This window comes from Urocitellus parryii, chromosome 10, assembly GCF_045843805.1.
Source record: "Urocitellus parryii isolate mUroPar1 chromosome 10, mUroPar1.hap1, whole genome shotgun sequence".
NCBI lineage: Eukaryota > Metazoa > Chordata > Mammalia > Rodentia > Sciuridae > Urocitellus > Urocitellus parryii.
This window is the reverse complement of record NC_135540.1, coordinates 92,153,831-92,174,482: the sequence shown is the minus strand read 5'-3', so window position 1 is coordinate 92,174,482 and position 20,652 is coordinate 92,153,831. Positions and strand designations below refer to the sequence as shown.

The following is a 20,652-nucleotide window of genomic DNA, read 5'->3' as shown; positions in this document are numbered from 1 at the left end:
AACATTTTTAAAGGGCAAAGAGCAAAAGGGAATGAGCTCATGAAACTAAATATTTCCCACATACTTCTATTTGATAAGAGAAAGCAGGTAGGCATCACTACATTTCTAAAGCCACTGACAAATGACTTTGTTTCCTTCATCTTTCAAGAAAGAGGGATGCTGGGGATGAATGTACAATGAAAAGTAAGCATCACTTCCAGTTTCCTGGAAACCAATGGAAAGGCAAATCACAACACTCTAATTGGTGAACTCTGTGTTCAAAGGGGTAAAAGCTACAAAACAGAATCAAATGGCAATATAAACCCATATGGTTTAATTTTATTTTCTCAAATAACTTTTCCTTGAACTGAAATATTTCTGTCTCTTACACAGGGAGTGAATTTCATGGAGACAAAATTTTACTTGACAAAGTGATTTGTGAAAAGTTGTTAGGATAGATAGGAACCTGGCCATATAGCCTCCTCTAATGGGAGCAATGGGAGGAGCCAGGCCTAGATAAATTTACTCCCTTTTTTTCTTCTTTCCAGTTTTAGAAAACATCTTGCAACAAAACAGACAGCATTTAGTGATGATGAACATCACAGTTGCCACACAGGCAAGCAGGAACCCAAGCACATCCAAAGAGTAGTACTGGAACCAGGAGAGGTCATGGGCAGCCACCCGGAGGTGTTTAGCTCCTTTGTGGCGCATGACAAACTCAATCCAGAAGACAGCTCGGTCCAGAGGCTTCACTGGCTGATCATGCTGAATTCTTGATAACTTCATAGCATTCTCTTTATATCTAAAGGTGAAACATAAAAGGATCAACATTGAAATAAGTTAATCTGTCTAAGCACATGAAGTCAATGAAAGTTTTCCACAAGTGCCATATGGATGATTTCAAATAATTATCAGAGACTTGCCCTGCATATGATTTGTTTTTTTCTTTTGTCACCATATAATGTCTGATTTTAACTTATGTTCTGATGTAAAATATTTCAAAAGTGCCCATGGAATTTCAAGAAGGTGAGTCAAATTCTTTTCATGAAAGGAAAGAGATATGAACCATTCTGAATCCAATAAGTGAGAGAGAAGGCATATAATTTGCAAGAGATCACCTTGAAGCTTTTAAAGAAGAATCATATCATGGTGTGCAGTGCTTCCTAACTATTCTCTCTGTTTTTCCTTTTCTTTTCTACCCTCTACTGTACTTTCCACTCAGTAGCCAAGCTGGTATTATTAAAACGTACACATCTAATTATGAAGTATCCTGCTCAAAATGTTCATGTGACTTCTCATCATAAGTAGAATAAAATACAAATCTCTTCTTGTACTTGTGGATTCTGATGGGTTAGACACTTGCCATGATTTCTGATATTATTTTTCCTCCCTCATTCTGTCTAGACACATGTGTTTTTTTAAATTTTATTTGAATTGACTTTTTTTTAGTTATATGTAACACTAGGACACATTTTAACGTAATCACAAAAGCAAGGAATATAATTTGCTCTAATTTAGCCTCTAGCACTCCTCTCTTCCCATACCCTCCCTACCCTTGCTTCAATCTCTCTGCTCTACTGATCTTTCTGCAATTTATATATACTTTTTTTAATTCGTGTTTTTTGTGTATAAATAATATTGGAATTCACTGTGATATATCCAAAAATGTACACATGAACTTTAGCCAGATATTTTTTTTTACTCTTCTTCCCTTTTCTTGTTCCTCCTTATTTTTCCTCAATCTTCTTTGTTCACTCTATCGATCTTTCCTCTCTTTTGATAAAATTCTCTCTTTTTTTATCCTTTCTTGCACCCCACTATTTTGGATTATCTTGCACATATAAGAGAAAACTTTTGACGTTTGACTTTTTGAGCCTGTCTTATTTCACTTAGCATGATAGTCTCCAGTTCTATGTATCTACTGGAAAGTGAATAATTTCATTTTTTAGGACCAATAATCCATTATGTGTATACACTACAATTTCTTTATTCATTCCTCTGTTGAAGGGAACCTACATTGTTTTCATAGCTTGGCTACAGTGAACTGTGCTACTATAAACATCAATGTAGTTGAATTCCTATAGTATACTGATTTTAGATCTTTTGAATATATACTGAGAAATGGGATACGTGAATTATATTGTAGATCCATTCCTAGTGTTTAGTGGTTTTGAGCACATGTGTGTTCTCTCTGTTCTCCAGTGTCACCAAATGTGTTCTCCCCTTGGCACCTTCATACTCTTAATCTCGTCTGGCTTTTCCTTGAGTATCCTTTCATGCAACACCATAACTCTTGCTTATTTCTCATGGCTAAGTTCTTGGCCAACAAGTCACTCCTCAGAGGTACTTTTCTTGGTCTTATTAGAATAGTAGCCCTAGGTATTTCTTCTATTATTTTATGGTGTTTTAAATGTATTTCCTATTAATATAAAATACATTACATTTTCTATAATAAGCCCCAAAGTACAAGAAAAACACACCATATCCTAAGTGATCACCAGGAAATATCACAATTAACTTGCAGGGATGGTGAAGTAAGGACACCAATGTGCCCACTAATTGGATCATGATACAGGATTTGCAGGTCATATGTTCTGCCACTTAGAAGATTGTTAAGAATCCATTAGAAGACTTAAATCTGATAATGAAATATAAACTCAGAAAAGTGACAATATACAAATCGCCACACAAAACAAAATAGCTTTGTAAATATATCAACAGCAAACTCAGTGAGAAAGAAATCAGAAAAATATTTTTTAACAATACCTTCAAAGAAAAATCACTAGGAATATATGTAATAAAGGAAGTGTAAGTTTTCTACAATGAAATTTACAGAATATTGAAGGAAGAAGATACTGGAAGATGGAAAGTCATGAACCATCTGATTCTTGAGAAAGGTGCCAAAAATGCACATTGGAGAAAAGAGAGCCTTTTCTAAATATGGTGCTGGTGAAACTGGATAGCCATATGTAGAAGATTGTAGCTTGATCCCTAACTCTGACCCTGTACAAGAATGAACACAAAATGGAATTACACATTTCAGTAATAAGTGAAATAAGTAAAAATCAGAAATACAAAATATTGCATGTTTCCCCTCACATGTGGAATCTGGCAGGGTAGGTGATATAAAAGTAATAGGAAGACTATTATACAAGAAGAAAGGGAACAGGGAAGAAGGAGGAGAGATTGTTAGGGTAATGAAAAGTCTTTTAGGACATAATGTAAAACTGATACATTCATATTTAAGTCTGATGTTTTAATCTGTATTTTTTCCATTTATATATCATTTTATGTCTCGTTTTTCCATTCTTTATTCTCTCAGAGTATTTTTATTATTTATTGTGCTACTATTTTTTCTTGGAAATGTAGTTTTGAATTTGTCCTTTAAGTGATACCTTCCTTAAGCAATAATTCCATCATTAAGAGAAATGAGAGTTGAATTGAAGATAGTCATTATACCTAGAAAATATATACTCCATATAATTTCATTTTGCGGTATGGAAAAGGGTAATTATTGAAGTTTTTTTTATGAAATATCATGAAGAAAATTTTGTTGTGCTTCTAAGATTATCACAAAGTTAAAAAAATCAAACATATGGAATGTTAGAAAGATATTTGAAAATCAAATATCTGATGAGTCTTATGTCCATAAAACATGGAGAAATATTAAAATCAATAATTAAAACATAAATAACCTGGTTAAAAATGAGCAAAGGGTTGGAACTGACATTTCTCTCATGAAGGTATGTGAATGACCAAAAAGCACATAAAATGATGCTCTTTAGCTATCATGGAATGCAAGTCAAGACCACAGTGAGCTACAATCCTATTCATTAGGATGACTACAATAAAAGAAAAGGTGATAATAAATGCTAACAATGATATGGAGAAATTGGAACTCTCTTATATTGCTTGTATGCTGTAAAAATTTTTGCAACTACTTTGGAAAATAGTTTGGCAGATCTGAATACATAAAAATTATTATATGGCCTAACAGTTCTATAACTAGAAATTACCAGAAGACACAAATACTTATTTTCATACAAATTGTGTACGTTATTCATAATAATCAAAATTGGAAACAGAAACCTTTATAAACTGATGAATTGATAAATTACTTTGAATATTTCCAACCACACAATGTTATTCAACAATAAAAAACAATAAAGACTGACCCTTGGGAAAGCATGATGAAACTAACAGCACTAGTGAAAGAAACCATTGAAAAAGACAATAATTTTATTATCTTTTTATGTGAAATATTTAGAATAGGATGATCTATAGAAACAAAAAATAAATGGAGTTTTCCTAGTCTAGGAGGTAATAAGAAATGACTTCAATGCATTGTCACATTTCTTTTGATGTGATGAAATTTCCAAAAATTACAATATTTAAGAGTTTAATAACTATGGAAACATCAAATGTATTTGAATTTTATTCACACTTTTTAATTCAGATATAAATGGTATATTGTGTGTTATACACCATTGAAATCTGTGAAAATATTGATACTTATGAAATAATTTTTGAGTAAAATAATTTATGGTTGCAGAAATTTTAGGTATTGATTTAAGATACTGTCATATCTCTATAAGTTTATCTTTTCTTGTGTAGTTCCTGTCATATTTAAAAATTAAATCCTCATTACAAATGGCTATATATGGCAAATAATTTATGTATGTGTAGAAATGGTGCAGTAATCATTTTCCTATGTAATCTACAAGATCAATGCAATTTTGAAATTCTTATGATATTTGAAGTTGTATACAACTCTGAAACAGTAATGGTTAAACTGATTGAAAATAGATTTAATATGGGTTGAATCTTTAGATTTTTTCAAAATTACCCTCCTCCACAGCCACATCAAGGTTTATAGCAGCACAATTCCCAATAGCTACACTGTGGAACCAACCTAGATGCCCTTCTATAGATGAAAGGATAAAAAGTGTGACATATATACACAATGGAATATTACTCAGCAATAAAAGAGAATAAAATTATGACATTTGCAGTTAAATGGAAGGAGTTAGAGAAGATAATGCTAAGGAAAGTTTGCCAATTAAAATACCAAATGCTGAATGTTTTCTTTGATATAAGAGGGCTGATTTATTATGGGATAGGGAGCAAGAGCATGGGCAGAATAGATGAACACTAGATAGGGCAATGGTTGGAGGGGAAGGGAGGGGGCATGGGGTTATTCATGATGGGGGATTGTGATGATCATTATTATCCAAAGTACAGGTATGAAGACATGAATTGGTGTAAATACACTATGTATACAACCAGAGATATAAAAAGTTGTGCTCTATATGTGTAATAAGAATTGTAATGAATTCCACTGTCATATATAAATTAATTAATTAAAAAATTACCCTCCTGAAAATGTGCTGCAATTTATACTCATTGATGAAAAGACAATTCTTCTATGAATAGTACCCAATGTCAAATTTGTTGTACTCACAAAGGGTCATTAATGACCATCCTCAAGGCCTTGAGAAGATCTGCAGTTGACAGTGTTCTGTATTCCAATCGAATAGCTGCTCCCTTGGCCTTCACATAAGCAATGTTATCAGGTTGATCCGCAAACAAAGGAATGCCCACCATAGGGATCCCATGGTAAATCCCCTCATAAACACCATTGGCTCCACCATGAGTTATAAAAGCTTTTGTTTTTGGATGACCTAGGATTGATTTAATGCCAGAAAAATTATTAATTTAAATCTTAGAAAGAAAAGGAGAAATGTGTATTATAAGGCATTAAAGGGATCAGAGTGTATTTTAGGTGACAAATTATTGTAAACATGACCCTGCATTAATTATTTTTTTCATATCACAGAGGAACAAGCACCTAAGTCCACTAGAGTGCTAACCGAAAACTACATGAAAGAGAGGGTACATAAGTTGAGACTTGAATATTGAATACAACATTAATAGGTAGAAAAAATAGAATATTTTTTAGTGAAAGAATCAACATGCACTTATAGAAAATAAGGTCATGAAGAACATGTTAGCATATTATCTCATTAAAAAACTGAAGTCACTAAGTTTGCTATGTAGCATGTCAAAAGCAGCAGGGAATAGGATGGTGATGGTACTGAATTCAGAGAAAAGAGAGACTACGTTTCATTACAAAATGTGCTTGCACTTCATAATGAAGATTGTGCATTAATTTCCAGGAAAATAAAGAGTCACTGTTCATAAAAAAAAAAATCCTGGTTGCCATCTTGAAAGGTATTTGAAACACACCTGCAGGAGAAGAAACAATAAGTGAAAGACATACAAAAACACAGAGAGACAATCCAGGAACTGAGTGATAAATTCTTGCAGAGGTAAATGCACAAGAAATAAAGATAACTTGGATTCTGTATATAATGATGGTGTACATTAAAATTACAGATTTTTGCTTTGTTTTTTTTTTTTTTTTTTTCAAACCACCCCTGGGCCTGGAGAATAATTAAAAAGAAGTTGAACATTGTGTTTGATTTTTTTTTTAAGTAACAAGTATTGAATAAAATGTTTCCTGTTGAATTTTTAGCATCCAGATTGATGGTACTCATGCTTTTAGGACTTATCTCAGAGTCTTACCAAGAAGGTCATTCTGGGGTATCCAGTTGTATATTCGAGTGTTGGGTCCTAATTTATCTGGCTTCTTGCCTTGATATCTCCAGATGACCTGTTTGGTAAAGAATATGCCTTATTCTATGATTTAAAGTTTAATGTTATAGCATGTTTGCATACTAAAAATTTAAGAGATTGTCTAGTTCAACATTTAACACAGACGGAAATAAGTACAATTTTATGTAATGAGAATTACAAAAATACAAACTAAAAATCCATAATTATTTGTTTTATGCATTTTATCCTAGATTTCATTTTCCAACTTAATATCATAATGTTTATTTCTTGTGAGTGACATAGGTTAGACAGTACATATATTGTTTAAGATGCTTATATCAGTTTGCATTGTTTTTAGTACACAAAAGCAAACCAATGCAGTCAGCTACTATTAGAAATAAATGAATACTAACTAAGAATTACACGTAACTTGTTTTAGACTTCAATTTATTAAACACTACCTATAAGAAATTTTTTATTGGTACTTACGGACCTTGACCCACACTTCTATTAATATTGGTGAATTTGGAAATTCTTTAAGTATTAAAAGGAAGAAATTATTTGCAACTTACAAATAATTACATGGATACTGAAATAAAGTTCAAAATTGTAAGATTGCTAAATGTTTTAAAACTGTGTGTTATCATTCAATGATGCAGTACAAATCTTGGTGGTAGTATTATATATATATCCAAGATATTTTTATGTCTAGGAACAAAATAAGGAGCTGACTCTGGAAATTAAAAGCAATCTTCATGAACTGGAGTATAATTTCTAAGTGCTTATCTTCTAAATGCAATGGGAGCAGCAAAGTAAATTTAGGTCTACAGAAGGAAAAGTAATTGGGCAATTAGGAAAAGCCTATATCAGATAGGAAAGTGCAAAGCAGATGGAAAACACTCAAAGACTACAAGAGTGATTATTTTAGAAATTTGGTATTAAAGCATTTTGTGGAGGTGGGAACTTTTGAATTTCAGCCCATGCCAGGCTTGCTTCTGCTTGACTCTTACTTATACTCTCTTCTTTCTTCTTAAAAGGTATTAGTCTGATTTTTTAGAAGCAAAGTCCTTTGGGGTACATTTTATAATGCACTGGGTCCACTTCAAAGGCAGAACTAATCTCTACACTTTCTCTAATTGTCAGACATTGTCAGGATCTTGTCCACTAGTGCAAATTGTTTTTTTCTTTATCTATAAATACATGTGACTGAGTGGGAATGTGGCCCAATGGTTTGGATAGCCTTTCTCCTCAAAACTCCAGGAACAGTTTCTTAAGTAAATTTATACTTTTTTTAATGGGGAGGAGACATATTTTGGGCTTACAGTTTCAGAAATTCAGTCCATATTTAGCAGACTTCATTTTTCTTGGCCAAAGATGAAGTAGAATATTATGGCAAGAATACTATTCTTAAATGAGGGTAACCAAGGAGTAAGGGATTGCATGGGATAACTAAAATCATGATAAAATTCAGCCTTCTTCAATACCTGCTTAGCATTATTATGGTGGTCCAGTTATGAGTTAACTTTTTATACCTTTCTGATAACATTTGCTGTCTATACAGTGCTCTCAGGGATCCTGCAATGAAAAGGAAGAAGTAACAGAGAAGAATGTGGTACCTGTGTAAATGTCTGTGATACCCTTACAATTAAAATATCACAATGGACATGTAAAATATATTTTTTATTATCACAATGTTAATTTTAACATATTAATATTAAACACTCTCTACTGTTTAGAATAACCACACATATTTCTGTTTAAAACATGATTTTTGAGATGAATTAGAGATATCACAATAGGTTATGTTTCACAAAGGATGCTTCATTAAGCAAACCCTTTATAAAGTTTAACAGACTTTTTATACATTTGGCCACTAGGAGGGCACTTTTGCTTACCTTTTGTGGAATCTGTGCAAGGGCAAATGCAATTATATTGGCTTTCTCTTCTGGCATGTTAGCAACCATCGACCCCAGAGAAAATACCACAATACCATTTTCTCCAGAACTCTGTACAAATTCTTCCATTTCCTGTGAATGAAACATTTGCTCCATCAAAAAAAAAAAAATGAAGAGGGAGGGGATACAAGATGTCAGATTAGAGGAAGGCTGCCTTCCTAGTTGCTCCAAGGATCAAAATATAAGCAGTGAGAATACTGCTTCTTAGTGAGGTGGGTGAAAGAAAGATTTCACTAAAATTCAATACTGGACAGTGAGAGTGTCTCAGAAACTCAGAAGTTTGGGTTCATTAAACAAAGAAGACTACATTGATACCAAACTATTTGTGCGAGCAGCTACAGCAGTAGTAATGGTGCTGTCTACCACAGAGAAATGAAAAATGAAGAGAGAATCAGAGTGGACATATTTAGTATGAAAGAAACCTGAGATCAGAGAAACAACATGAACTTAGCTGATCCAGAGGCTCCACTGAACATTTGTGATTGAAAATTGCTATGTATTTACTGCCTGGGGAGAGACAAGGTGGATTCATCTTGAGGTGGCCTTGCTCCTGTGTCTGTTACCAGAACTGAGAGATCTGAGCAAACACTGCTGTACTGCCTACTGTGTGGCCTAGAGTGTACCTAGCTAAATGGGAGTGAAACAGGCATAGATAAGATTTTACTCCAGGGGATTCAAGTCAGAAAATCAAAGGGGCAGCACAACTTGCTTTTCTTTTGAGCTGGTGGCTCTTGTGACCACCTGAAGTGAGTGAGAATCTGAACAGGTACTTAGCGAAATACTAAGGAACTGAGCCTAGGAAAAATGTGCAGGTGAACAGCAGAGTGTGCGGAAATGAGTTCCTCTGTGAAATGAGTATAATTCTTAGGAGGCTTCTGAGATTCAGACTCCCTACAGAGATAAGCTGCAATAAATTCAAACAGAATATAGTTTATCTTGCTCCACATGAAAATTAATGGCATTCAATCACTAACTATACTTTAATACAGAGAATAGTAGATATAAATCTCAAACTAATGATAAGGCCTCAAATAGAAATAGCTGAGGATGAGTTCATGGTTTCCACCTATGGAAATCCACTGCACAGGAATTATGGAATTAATTCAAAAGTTGTGAATATCATACTTATAAGGAGTCTTAATCTAGATCACTCCAGGACACTTTGGAAAGTAAATATTATGCCTTAAAAAAGTAGAAGAGGGCTGGTTTTGTGACTCAGTGATAGAGTGCTTGCCTAGCACACATGAGGCACTGGGTTTGATTCATATTACCATAAAAAAATAAATAAAATAAAGTTATTGTGTCCATCTGAAGCTATTTTTTTAAAAGCATGGAAGAGAAATCCCTCCTAACATATGCATAAAATCCAACAAAGAGTATAAGAATTATGTTAAAATAAGGTACCATGGAATCACTTAAAAGTTCCTAATTTTCCAAAACTGATGCCAAAGATATTGAAATTTTTTTAAAAAATCAGGTAAACAATTCAAAAAGTAAATTATTATAAAATATAATGAATGAAATTATCATATTTTAAAATGATCAATGAATTATAAAAATGATCAATGAATTCCAAGAGAACATAGGAAAACAATTGAATGAATTAAAAAAATCATTACAGAATATAAATGAAAAATTCAACAAGATATAAATATTGAAAAAGAACCAAACATAAATCTTGAAAGTCAAAGATAAAATAAATCAAATAAAAGGTCATTTTAAAATCTTTATAGTACAGTAGACAATACTGAAAACAGAACATCAAATATAAAAGAAAAAGTGGCCAGCTTTGAATATTTAGACAGTAATAAAGTAAATAAAATAAGCAACCATGATGGTAATAATTATTTAACAAAAGAGTCCATATAGAAGAAATAAAAAAAAACCCTGAAGTTCAAAAATGAACAAATCTTATTGGAAGAGTAGCTAAACAAATGAGAAATAGGACCACATTAAATATAAATGAATCAAAATGACAGGAATTAATAAACATCTCTTTGTAATGACATTGAAAATAAATCATCTCAATTCTTTAATTATTATATGTATATAGTCTGGGAGAATGGATCATAAAACAAAATCCAATGATATGTTGTTCATAAAAGACACACCTTACAGGTAAAGACAGGCATAGCTGAATGCAACAAGATAAAAATTGATACATAATACAAATGGAATAAAAAATAAGCAAGATTATCTACTTTTATATCTGAAAAACAGACTTCAAACCAAAATTAATCAGAAGAGACAAAGCTGGTCACTTCATACTGGTAAAATAAATAATCCTACAAGAAGATATAACAATTATAAATATTTAAGTCATAAACATGGATCCAAATAATTACATAACAGACACTAGTCAAATTGAAACATCAGATAGACCAGAATAAAATAATTCTTGGTAATTTCAACACAATTCTCTCATCTTTTGATAGGTCATCCAGATATAGAATCAATAAGGATTCTTTGGACCTGAAAAATATTATAAATCAAATGAACTTACAGATATCCATAGAGCATTTCATTCAACAGCATCTGAATACACTTTCTTCTCAGCACCTCAAGAAAACCTTCTCCAAAATAGACTATTTAAGGCCACAAAACAACTCTCATCAAATAAAAAACAAGTGGTGTTACTTATTATATTCTACCAGATCATAATTGGATGAAATCAGAAATCAACATGACAGAACCATACAAAATCTATATGAACATATGGAGATTGGACAATCTCTATTGTATAAAAATGAATTATAGAAGAAATTAAGGGAGAAATTTAAAAATTCTTAAACTCAAATGAGAATAGTAATACAACCTTTGGGGCAGAATGAAGGAATTTCTAAGACAAAAGTTTATAGCTATGAGTTCCTGTATAATAAAATCATAAAGATCCCATATAAAAACCTAATTTTTCATTTCAAGGCTCTTGAAAAAGAAGAACACACCTATTCCAAAACCAGTAGAATAGCAACAAGGAAAGATAAATAAATATAAGTGAGAAAACAGGAAACAAATAATTCAAATTATTAGTTTGTAGATGATATGATCCTATATAGAGAAGAGCCAAATGACTCCACCAAAAGACTGATATTGCTAATAAACAAATTTGACAAAGTAGCTGAGTACAAAATCAACATACAAAAATCTATAGCTTTCTTATATACCAACAATGAATCTGTAGAAAAAAAATCACGAGAATTATTTTATTCACAATAGCCTCAAAACAAACAACAAACAACAACAATAACAACAACAACAAATACCTAGGAATAAAACTAACAAAAGAGTTAAAAGACCTCTAAAATTGAAGATTGAAATTATAGAAGACATAAAATAAGATGAAAAGACCCTCCATGTTCATGGATAGGTAGAATTAATGTTATTAAAATCATCAACTATCCAAAGCAATATACAGGTTCAATGTAATCCTAATGAAAATATCAATGACATTCTTTACAGAACTAGAAAAGATAATCCTAAAATTCATCTGGAAGAATAAAAGACCCTTAATAGTCAAAGCAATTCTAAACCCAAAAATTAATGCTGGAGGCATCAAAATATCTGATGTCAAATTATACTACAGAGCTATGGTAACAAAAAAATGCATGGTACTGACATGAAAACAGACATATTGACCAGTAGTATAGAATGGAAAACACAGAGAAAACCACACACATGCCAAAAACACATTGGAGAAAAGATTGGCTTTTAAATAAATCATGCTGGGAAAACTGCAGAAAAATAAAACTATACTCTTGTCTCTTACCCTGCACAAAAATCAACTCAAAATGGGTCAAAAACCTAGAAATTAGAACCAATACTATACAACTCCTAGGAGAAAATGTAGGGTTAACACTCCAGCATATAGGTACAGGCAATAATTTTCTCAAATAGAACCCCTGAAGGTCAGGAAATAATTCCAAGAGTAGATAAATTGGAAGGCATCAAATTAAAAAGTTCTGAACAGCAAAGAAAACATTTAGAATTGTGAAGAAGAGAACTTATGAAATGGAAGAAAATCTTTGCAAAAAACCTTCTGGCAAAATGATTAATATTTAGAATACATAAAGAATTCCAAAATCTTTACACCAAAAAAATCAAACAACCCAAATAATCAAAGAGAAAATGAATTTAAAGATGCTTCTCAGAAGAATAAATATAAATAGGCAACAAAAATATAAACACAAAAAATGTTCAACATCATTAGAAACAAGGGAATTGTAAACTACACTGAGATTTTATCTTTCACCAGTCAGAAGAGTAGTCATCGAGAATAAAAAGAATAATAAATGATGGAGAGGATATGGAGAAAAAAAAATTTACACCATTGGAGGAATTGTAAATGAGTACAACCACTATGGAAATCAGTATTTATAGTTTTCAAAAGAGTAAGCATGTAAATATCATATCACCCAGGTATACCATTTCTCAGTATTTATCCTAAAGAAATAAAGTCATCTTATAACAGTGATACATGCATACACATTTTATAGCAAAACAACTCATAATACACATGGAAAAAGCCTAGGTATTTGCCAATATATGACTGAATAAAGAAAATGTAATATATATACACAATGAAGTTTTATTCAGCCAAAATAACAAATAAAATTATGTCATTTTACAAAAAATATGAATGGAATCAGAGTCTATTACATTGAATAAATCAAACTCAGAAAGTCATAGGTTGTATATATTCTCTCATGTTTGTAAGCTAGAGAGGAAAAATGGAAAAAATAAGGGTGGATCTCATGGAAATCAAAGGGAGATCAGTGGAGAAAGGAACCAATGGGAGAGAGGTGGGAAGGGAAGGGAAATTCCTGGGAAGTTTTATTGGTCAAATTATACTGTTATATTGTGTATATGTATAAATATGTAACATCAGATCTCATCATTATGTACAATGAAATGAACTAATAAAAATGTAGGAAAAGCAGAGAAATTATTTGTATGTAAACTAAGAAGAGAAAAGCATGTATTATTAGAATTTGAGAGTTATGGATATTTTTAAATTGATCCAGTCACTCACTTTCTTTGGAAAGAGATGTGTGTTATGACACAGAAGGCAAAATTAGGCTTACTTGTAGAAATAAGTGTGTGTGAGTGTGTGTGTGTGTGTGTGTGTGTGTATGTAAGAAATGACATTGGGCTGGGGATATGGCTCAAGTGGTAGCGTGCTCGCCTGACATGCGTGCGACTCGGGTTTGATCCTCAGCACCACATACCAACAAAGATGTTGTGTCCGCTGGAGAACTAAAAAATAAATATTAAAAATTCTCTCTCTCTCTCTCTCTCTCCTCTCTCACTCTCTCTTTAAAAAAAAAAGAAATGACATAGAGCTATTAAATAGTAATTCAAGAAATGATGTTAGAAATTATTATATGTAGACTCTTAATACAAAATTTTATTCATTACTAATGTTAATTTTTTTTCTTAAACTCTATAGTTAGTACTTGGTTATAATTCTTATTGTTATAGTACTTCACTTGATTTTATTCCAGGATTTTAATCTGGATGATTTTTTAGTTTGGAATTATTAGTACTTATTTCTGTCCTTGTGAGCCCAGAAGTAAAGTAACCTGTGCACAGGATTTTTGTACATTTTTTTTGTTTCCTATGTCTACAGTGTTTCATTCCTGACTTTATAATTTTGAGAGTTTCCTAAGTTTTCCTCTATAATAGCTCATAAAAACTGGAGATTAACAAACACTAGCATTCAGAAGATTAATATTATGGTTTGGAATTTCTTTTACATAATTCAATGGATCCTAATAATCCTATACATGTCCAGAACTATGCTGATCCCAAATCAGCATTTTCACTGCATTGGAATGATACATGTACTTGAGTAATCATATCTTTGGGTTATTTATATGTCTCCTCTTTTTCCCTGAAATTTGTAATGATATTGAAGTTGTATGAGAATGAAGTGTGCATCAGTGGCTGTAAAGAACCCTTATTTTTCACCTATTATGAACCATGGAGCTCTTGCACCACAGTGGGACTTCCTCTGGCCATTTAATAGAACAGGCCAACTTGTTGAGTAGCTCATTCACATATAGGAGACATTGCACTACTCCTAGGAACTTGTGACACATCCAGTTATTTTGTGATTCCAGTAACCTAGAGCAAATTGTAGGAATATATTCAATATATTTTCTCCCTGCTCAAAATGTTCTTCATCTCATATTGTACAAACATTTTCTCACTATTACTGTTTTATAAATATACCCTTTTTTAAACCAATTAATCTCTGACATAGACAGGTCCCAGTCTTTCTGCAACATTATTTTTAAAGGAAAAAACCATTAATCATGCAAAAATTTGGAAGAGCATGCTAAAAGTATGTAACGGTTTAAGTAAATTTGCCAAAATAATTTTTGGTTTATTTAGAGATACTGTTGGTACAAAATTTGAATTTTTTATTGTGGTCTTTTTTTTTCTGTTCATGTAAGTACATGAGTAGATACATGCACATATATAATGTAAATGGAAGATCAAAATTCTTTTCTGAATCTTTTCTTCTCACAAAAATAATGATATTATTATAATCAGTATTTTGCCTTTTAGTCTCCAACTAAACTTGTGTGATGACTTAATGTAGTTAAGCATTTATTTTTAAAGTAATTGTACTGGGCAAGTTGGTATACACCAGTAATCCCAGCAGGTCAGGAGGTTAAGACAGGAGGATCTCCAGTTCAAAACCAGCCTCAGCAACAGAGAAGCACAGCACTAATCAATTCAGTGAGATAATGTCTCTCAATAAAATGTAAAATAGGGCTGGGGATATGTCTCAGTAGTTGAGTGCACATGATTTCAATCCATAGTACAAAAAGAGAGATAAAAATAAACATGTAAGTAAATAAAGTGATTCTGATGGTGTGGTATGTACCAGAATAAGTTTTAAAATCATTACTCAAACTATGACATCACATAATGTGTTAATTAATTAATGTTAAGACATTTTTTTGCAATATGTATTCTATAAGTAACTACCATAAACACAGATTACATTCATTTGATTTTTTGTTTGTATAATTACAATTGGTATACTGTGAAATCCAGGGTATTTGCATTGTTGAGTATTGATACATTTGAATCTTTGTCATTTTGACAAATTTCTGTATTTAAACAATACTGAAATTGTCTGAGAATATAATTATTAATGGAAAAGTAAGTAATTTGGGGGAGCATTACTTTATATAATAAAGATCCATCAGACAGTGTTTCTAATACTGGCCTGTATTCTAATCTTGTTTATTCTATTAAATAAAACCAGCTACTATTATTCCTTATCATGATCACACTGCTATCTACCTTCTCTTCCTCCTCCTCCTCTTCTGCTGCCTTTCCCCTTTTATTGACAAGGTCTCTTTCTCCTACTGTGAATGGGGAAATCTCTGAAGATCAGAGGTTAATGGCTTAAAATTTACAATAACTCTGTCTCAGTTTTTAGTCAGAACTTTCACTAACTTTTGTTTTCTGTTTATATTGTATGGAACTTATCACAAACAACAAAATAATTCTATTGAATACAAGGCTTGAGATAAGATCTCAATATGTTGGTGCCTTTAAGAAGGTAGGGAAAAAGAAATGCTTAAGAGATCACATAACAGTATGGCAAGTAATGTTTTCTTCTAAGCATGGTATTTATTTAAAATGTTTTAGACCCTTCTGTTTCCTCCTATGAAATATTATCCTATTTGTTGACAGAATGATTTTGTAATTGTAAACTAAAGGGCTGTGGTCAAAAATAAATGACAAGAAAACTTAGGTAATCATTATGTTTGCAGTATATATTTCCTATGTTCATTCTGTTGGGAAGCTGTGCTGTGATGTTGAGACTTAACTTTTCCAAGGTAGTTTTCCTGAGGTGTCCTCTAAGGTTGGCATATGGCAGAAAGCTCTCTCAAGCTAAACATCCCTATCATGGTCTAAGATGTAATAGTCTGAGTTCTCAGGTGAGTTTGTTCAAATGCTGGAGTGAAGACAAGTAGAGGCCACACATTTATATCACTGAGAAAAGCAATTACTTTAAAGCTAAAAGGTTGTGAAGAACTTGAACACTTACAATATAATTTCAGCAATTCCACTTAATCATTTGATTGCCAAAACTCAGACATTTACCTTTAAGCAAATTGATGGATTATCTATTCTGTAGGTCTTTGGTTGAAAATACAGTATTGATTTACCTAGTTTCTACTTTCTGTTATATATGAAATTGTATCCACTGTGCCTGGCACATATTACCTAATTAATATTATTGGTAATAGAGCTATCATACTATACCTGGGCGGTCTACAATTACAAGAGAAAATCTATGGTAGTTTGTATCAGCCATATTGTGAGTTTCTATCTCTCAATTTGAATATGATCCAAATCATGTACACAACAGTGTTTAGGGGATGCTAAAATGAATTAAATGTAAAAATACCCAAATACTACTATTTCTAAGGGTTATTCCAACCTTTTTGGTATAGTTAGGGTCTTCAAAAGTAGATAACAATGTTCAGTTTTTCAGAAGAAAAAATAGTTTTATAGAAACAAAAAAGGAATAATTACAATAGCGAATATTGCTATGGATCCTATGTTTGTACCAAGGATATTGTGTATCAGTATTATCTACTTTTTCCAGGTTACACAATATGAAGTTTGAATATTAATAGATAAATAAGCACAGTCACATGTAAGAACAACCTCATCCATGTTTACATCATTTGTTATCTGCAGTCTTGCAACAACTTTCTGAGTGGTTCCTCTGCATTGTCTTTCCCTCTAAAATCCTGCTTGGTGACTGCATTTTGAAATTTTTCAAAATGGAAACTTTATTCACATTTCTCTTATGCTTAACTCTTTTCATTGGCTACCCAATGTACTTCACAGATATTTTAAACTCCTACTAATTATCTGGCTTTCACTTACCTCTCTAGCAAAATCTGCTCTTTGCTGGGCCTTCTCCTGCTGAACTACTCTTGAAGTTCTTGGGAGTTTCCCTTACTATTGTATGTTCTTTCCTTTTGTGTCTTCCTCTCCCCCTCAACCCCTTTTCCTATCCTGTGAATTCTTTAGTATTCACCTTTGTTATCGAGACTTTTAGGATTTTTTTAAATGATCTTTGGTTTAGGTTTCATTAGTATTGTATAATTTCCTTATGATAACACACACAAATTTATTACTTGTTACAGTCTCTGTACCCAGACGGAATATAAGATCTGGTTGATGCAGAAACTGTGTCAACTTTATAACTCTCTATATCCAACACTTATCTCTGGTATATGACAGCCACTTAATAAATATTCTTTGTATTTATTAGAATAAATTATTGATTCTTTATTATTTATTACATAATGAATGACATTTTTACTGATTATTCTCAAAGGATACCCAATATCCTACTTTCTTCTATGACAATAATGAAACGCCATTACATGTGATGGCATAGAAATGCCTGGTTCTATAATTTGCAGAACTCTTTATCTTGCTTTTCATATCACTGAGTTAAACACTCTGAATTAAAAATGCAGAGTCATTTCTACCAAAAATGTTAATTAACAGAACAAAGAAAACAGGAGAAGATTCACCTTAGGGAGGGGTTTGGCAGGTTTACAGTGGAGTCCTCCAACAAAGTCAAAATTTGGTAAGAATGGACGAGGAAATTCTAAATCCCAATAGGTTCGAATGAGCCAAAAATCAGCTTTCCCCATTGTCTCATATATTGTAGTGGGTCTCCCTGAATGAAGAAAGAGATGAAAAGAAAATGAGAGACATGCACCTTGAATGCTTGATATATTGCCTTGAAATGAGTTGGATTTGTGTAGGCAAGATGTTCAAATGCACTTGTGTATGTGTGTGTTCGTGTGTTTGCATACTACAATGGGTATGTTTTTTAGAGCACATTTTTGCATAATATATTTAATGCATTTTATATGTGTTAATACATACATAAACTAGTTGTGTGGGTACTTTCTAGTATTTAATTAGTATATTTACAATCACAATTAAATTTTTAACCTAAGCCTCATTAGAAGTAAAAATGCATTTTATTTTTTCTCTAAAACAACAAAAGAAACCTAATTTTTTAGAATTTTTGTGAGATCCATGAACAATCAGGGCTCCCATAAATGTAGACATATCTTTTCTAGGAGTAGTCAGTCAGTTTTTACAATTGAGCAAACCATTCCCTTTATCCTTCATTCTTCAAGTGAACTGTAGTGATTCACTGAGTATGCCTGAATTCCTAATGACCTCTACTGCATTTGCCTCATATTGAGAGATTAATAGTATTCACTTTGTAAAAAATATACATTTTTGAAAGTTACAGCCAGAAAGTTTACACAAATATTAAAATAGAGATTGGTTCTCATGCTTAATTTAGTTCATATCGTCTTAAATGGTATATGCAGTTTAAAAAATATAGACTAATAAGGTGTGGTTTTACTCTACACCAAGGTTTTAGGGCTTAAAACATGATTAGTTTGTTTTTATCAAGGAATATGAAATATAAGGTATCACAATGTATAACTTTCTGTGCCTGAGATAGAGACACTGGTAATGGTGAAGTAATCTTCACAGGAATGCAAATAAATATATTTTTTTAATTTCTAACTGAGGAAACAAAGCTATTCAAAAGTAAACAATTTCCTCCATGGTACATACATGGTTGTGCTAGTAATACATGTGTATGTTATTAATCTCTATACCTATCATCATTAAAACATTTAGTGAGATTAATAATGAGTGTCCTTAAAGATGAAAACAATAGTAAAATGCATATGTAATTGCTCAGAGAAATCTTCCATGATTAAATTTGCAGGTTATTATTTCCTGAAACATTTTGAGTAAGTAATTGCTACTGGTTTCTAATTGGCCCTATAATATAACTGCCCTTTTTTATTGGTGAAACTATTTGTTCATCTTATATTTTCATTCCATTCTTTTACTTACAGAAAAGAAAATTCTTCTGACTTTATATTCATGCAAGATCAGGTTCAAAGTCACAGGAAATTTAGGTTTCACAGTACTAATCAAAGAAACACCTTACCTAGAACTTCACTGTAAAACTGATTCCATTTCTTCACATCAAATGTTTGGAACCAAAAATCAAAATAAAGCATATACATTATGTTTTTAATCCGATCCATGAATGTCATTTGAGCACTTAATTGAGACATAACAATGGGCACATAGGAAGGAGGGAATGTAAGTCCACCACTGTACTTTTCATATGTATAGCCAGGAGTACAGCGGAGAGTGTATACAAATGGTACTTTAAGTAGCTCAGCCAGCAGCTCACCACAGGGACCAACTGCATCTGCAAGAACCACATCAAATTTTGACTCATGTAGTTTCATCATAATTTTCTTGTTTAAAATTACATTTCTGCAGAGTTGTTCAATTGTATCAGAATATTCCTTGAAAAGTTTTTGCGGTAATAGATGAAATCCCCAAAAGTCATTTTTTGGAGCATCATAAATCCATTCATGGATCCAATTGGAGAAAAATTCTTCCAAATGTTGTTCACTTGATGGTGCAGGGTAAACTTCAAAATTAATAGCAGATGTTGTGTTGGGATTAATAAGAATGGAAGCTGTTGATGTCAGAACAGTCACCTCATGACCTCTCTGGAGAAGTTCATCCAGGATTGTCTTTATGTTGATCCAATGGCTGTATTCTGTGGGCCAGACCAGCACTTTTCCACAGCTTCCAGAGCTAAAGTAACACATCAGTTGTATCAGCAGAAGGACTGACTTCCTTTTCACAGACATATTGGTGCAATGTAATGCTTCCTTTACATTAGCAGCTCTTCTTTTCTTCAATTTCTCAGGCTTATATGTCTCAGGATAAATCAATCCAAAGTTAAAGTATAACTCCTGAACTTCAAAGTACAATTGTACAGGCTGATCATGTTGAACTTAGGAGAACAAACACAAGGTAGAGTACCTCAAGGTTATAAAACTTTGTATGCCCTAGAAGGGTTCATCTGTCCTGTGGTGCCTCTCTCTCTTTGTTTCTCTCTCTCCCTCTCTCCTTCCAGATGCTGACATGAGCTGAGTGGTTTTTCTTTGCTGGGACTTCCCTCAGGATGTGCTACTTCACCTTAGGC

The 20,652-nt window shown here is 32.3% G+C and overlaps 1 protein-coding gene across 1 annotated transcript; it reads right to left on the bottom strand.

Annotated features, from left to right (window-relative positions):
* Positions 1–469: 469 nt before the first annotated feature.
* On the bottom strand, positions 470–20,335 carry LOC144257212 (UDP-glucuronosyltransferase 2B17-like). The gene is made up of 6 exons (XM_077803199.1): positions 19,591–20,335; positions 18,131–18,279; positions 8,490–8,621; positions 6,565–6,652; positions 5,441–5,660; positions 470–781 (listed from the first exon to the last, which is right to left on the bottom strand). The coding sequence occupies exons 1-6, from the start codon at positions 20,312–20,314 to the stop codon at positions 502–504; spliced, it is 1,593 nt and encodes a 530-aa protein (XP_077659325.1). The 5' UTR covers positions 20,315–20,335; the 3' UTR covers positions 470–501.
* Positions 20,336–20,652: the final 317 nt, after the last annotated feature.

Coding starts and splice junctions, on each gene's coding strand:
- LOC144257212 (XM_077803199.1), bottom strand. CDS start 20,314: ATGTCTGTGAAAAGGAAGTCAGTCCTTCTGCTGATACAACTGATGTGT. Junction 18,280..19,590: donor GTTTTACAGTGAAGTTCTAG/GTAAGGTGTTTC, acceptor TTCTTCATTCAG/GGAGACCCACTACAATATAT. Junction 782..5,440: donor ATGGTCATTAATGACCCTTT/GTGAGTACAACA, acceptor TTTCACCTTTAG/ATATAAAGAGAATGCTATGA.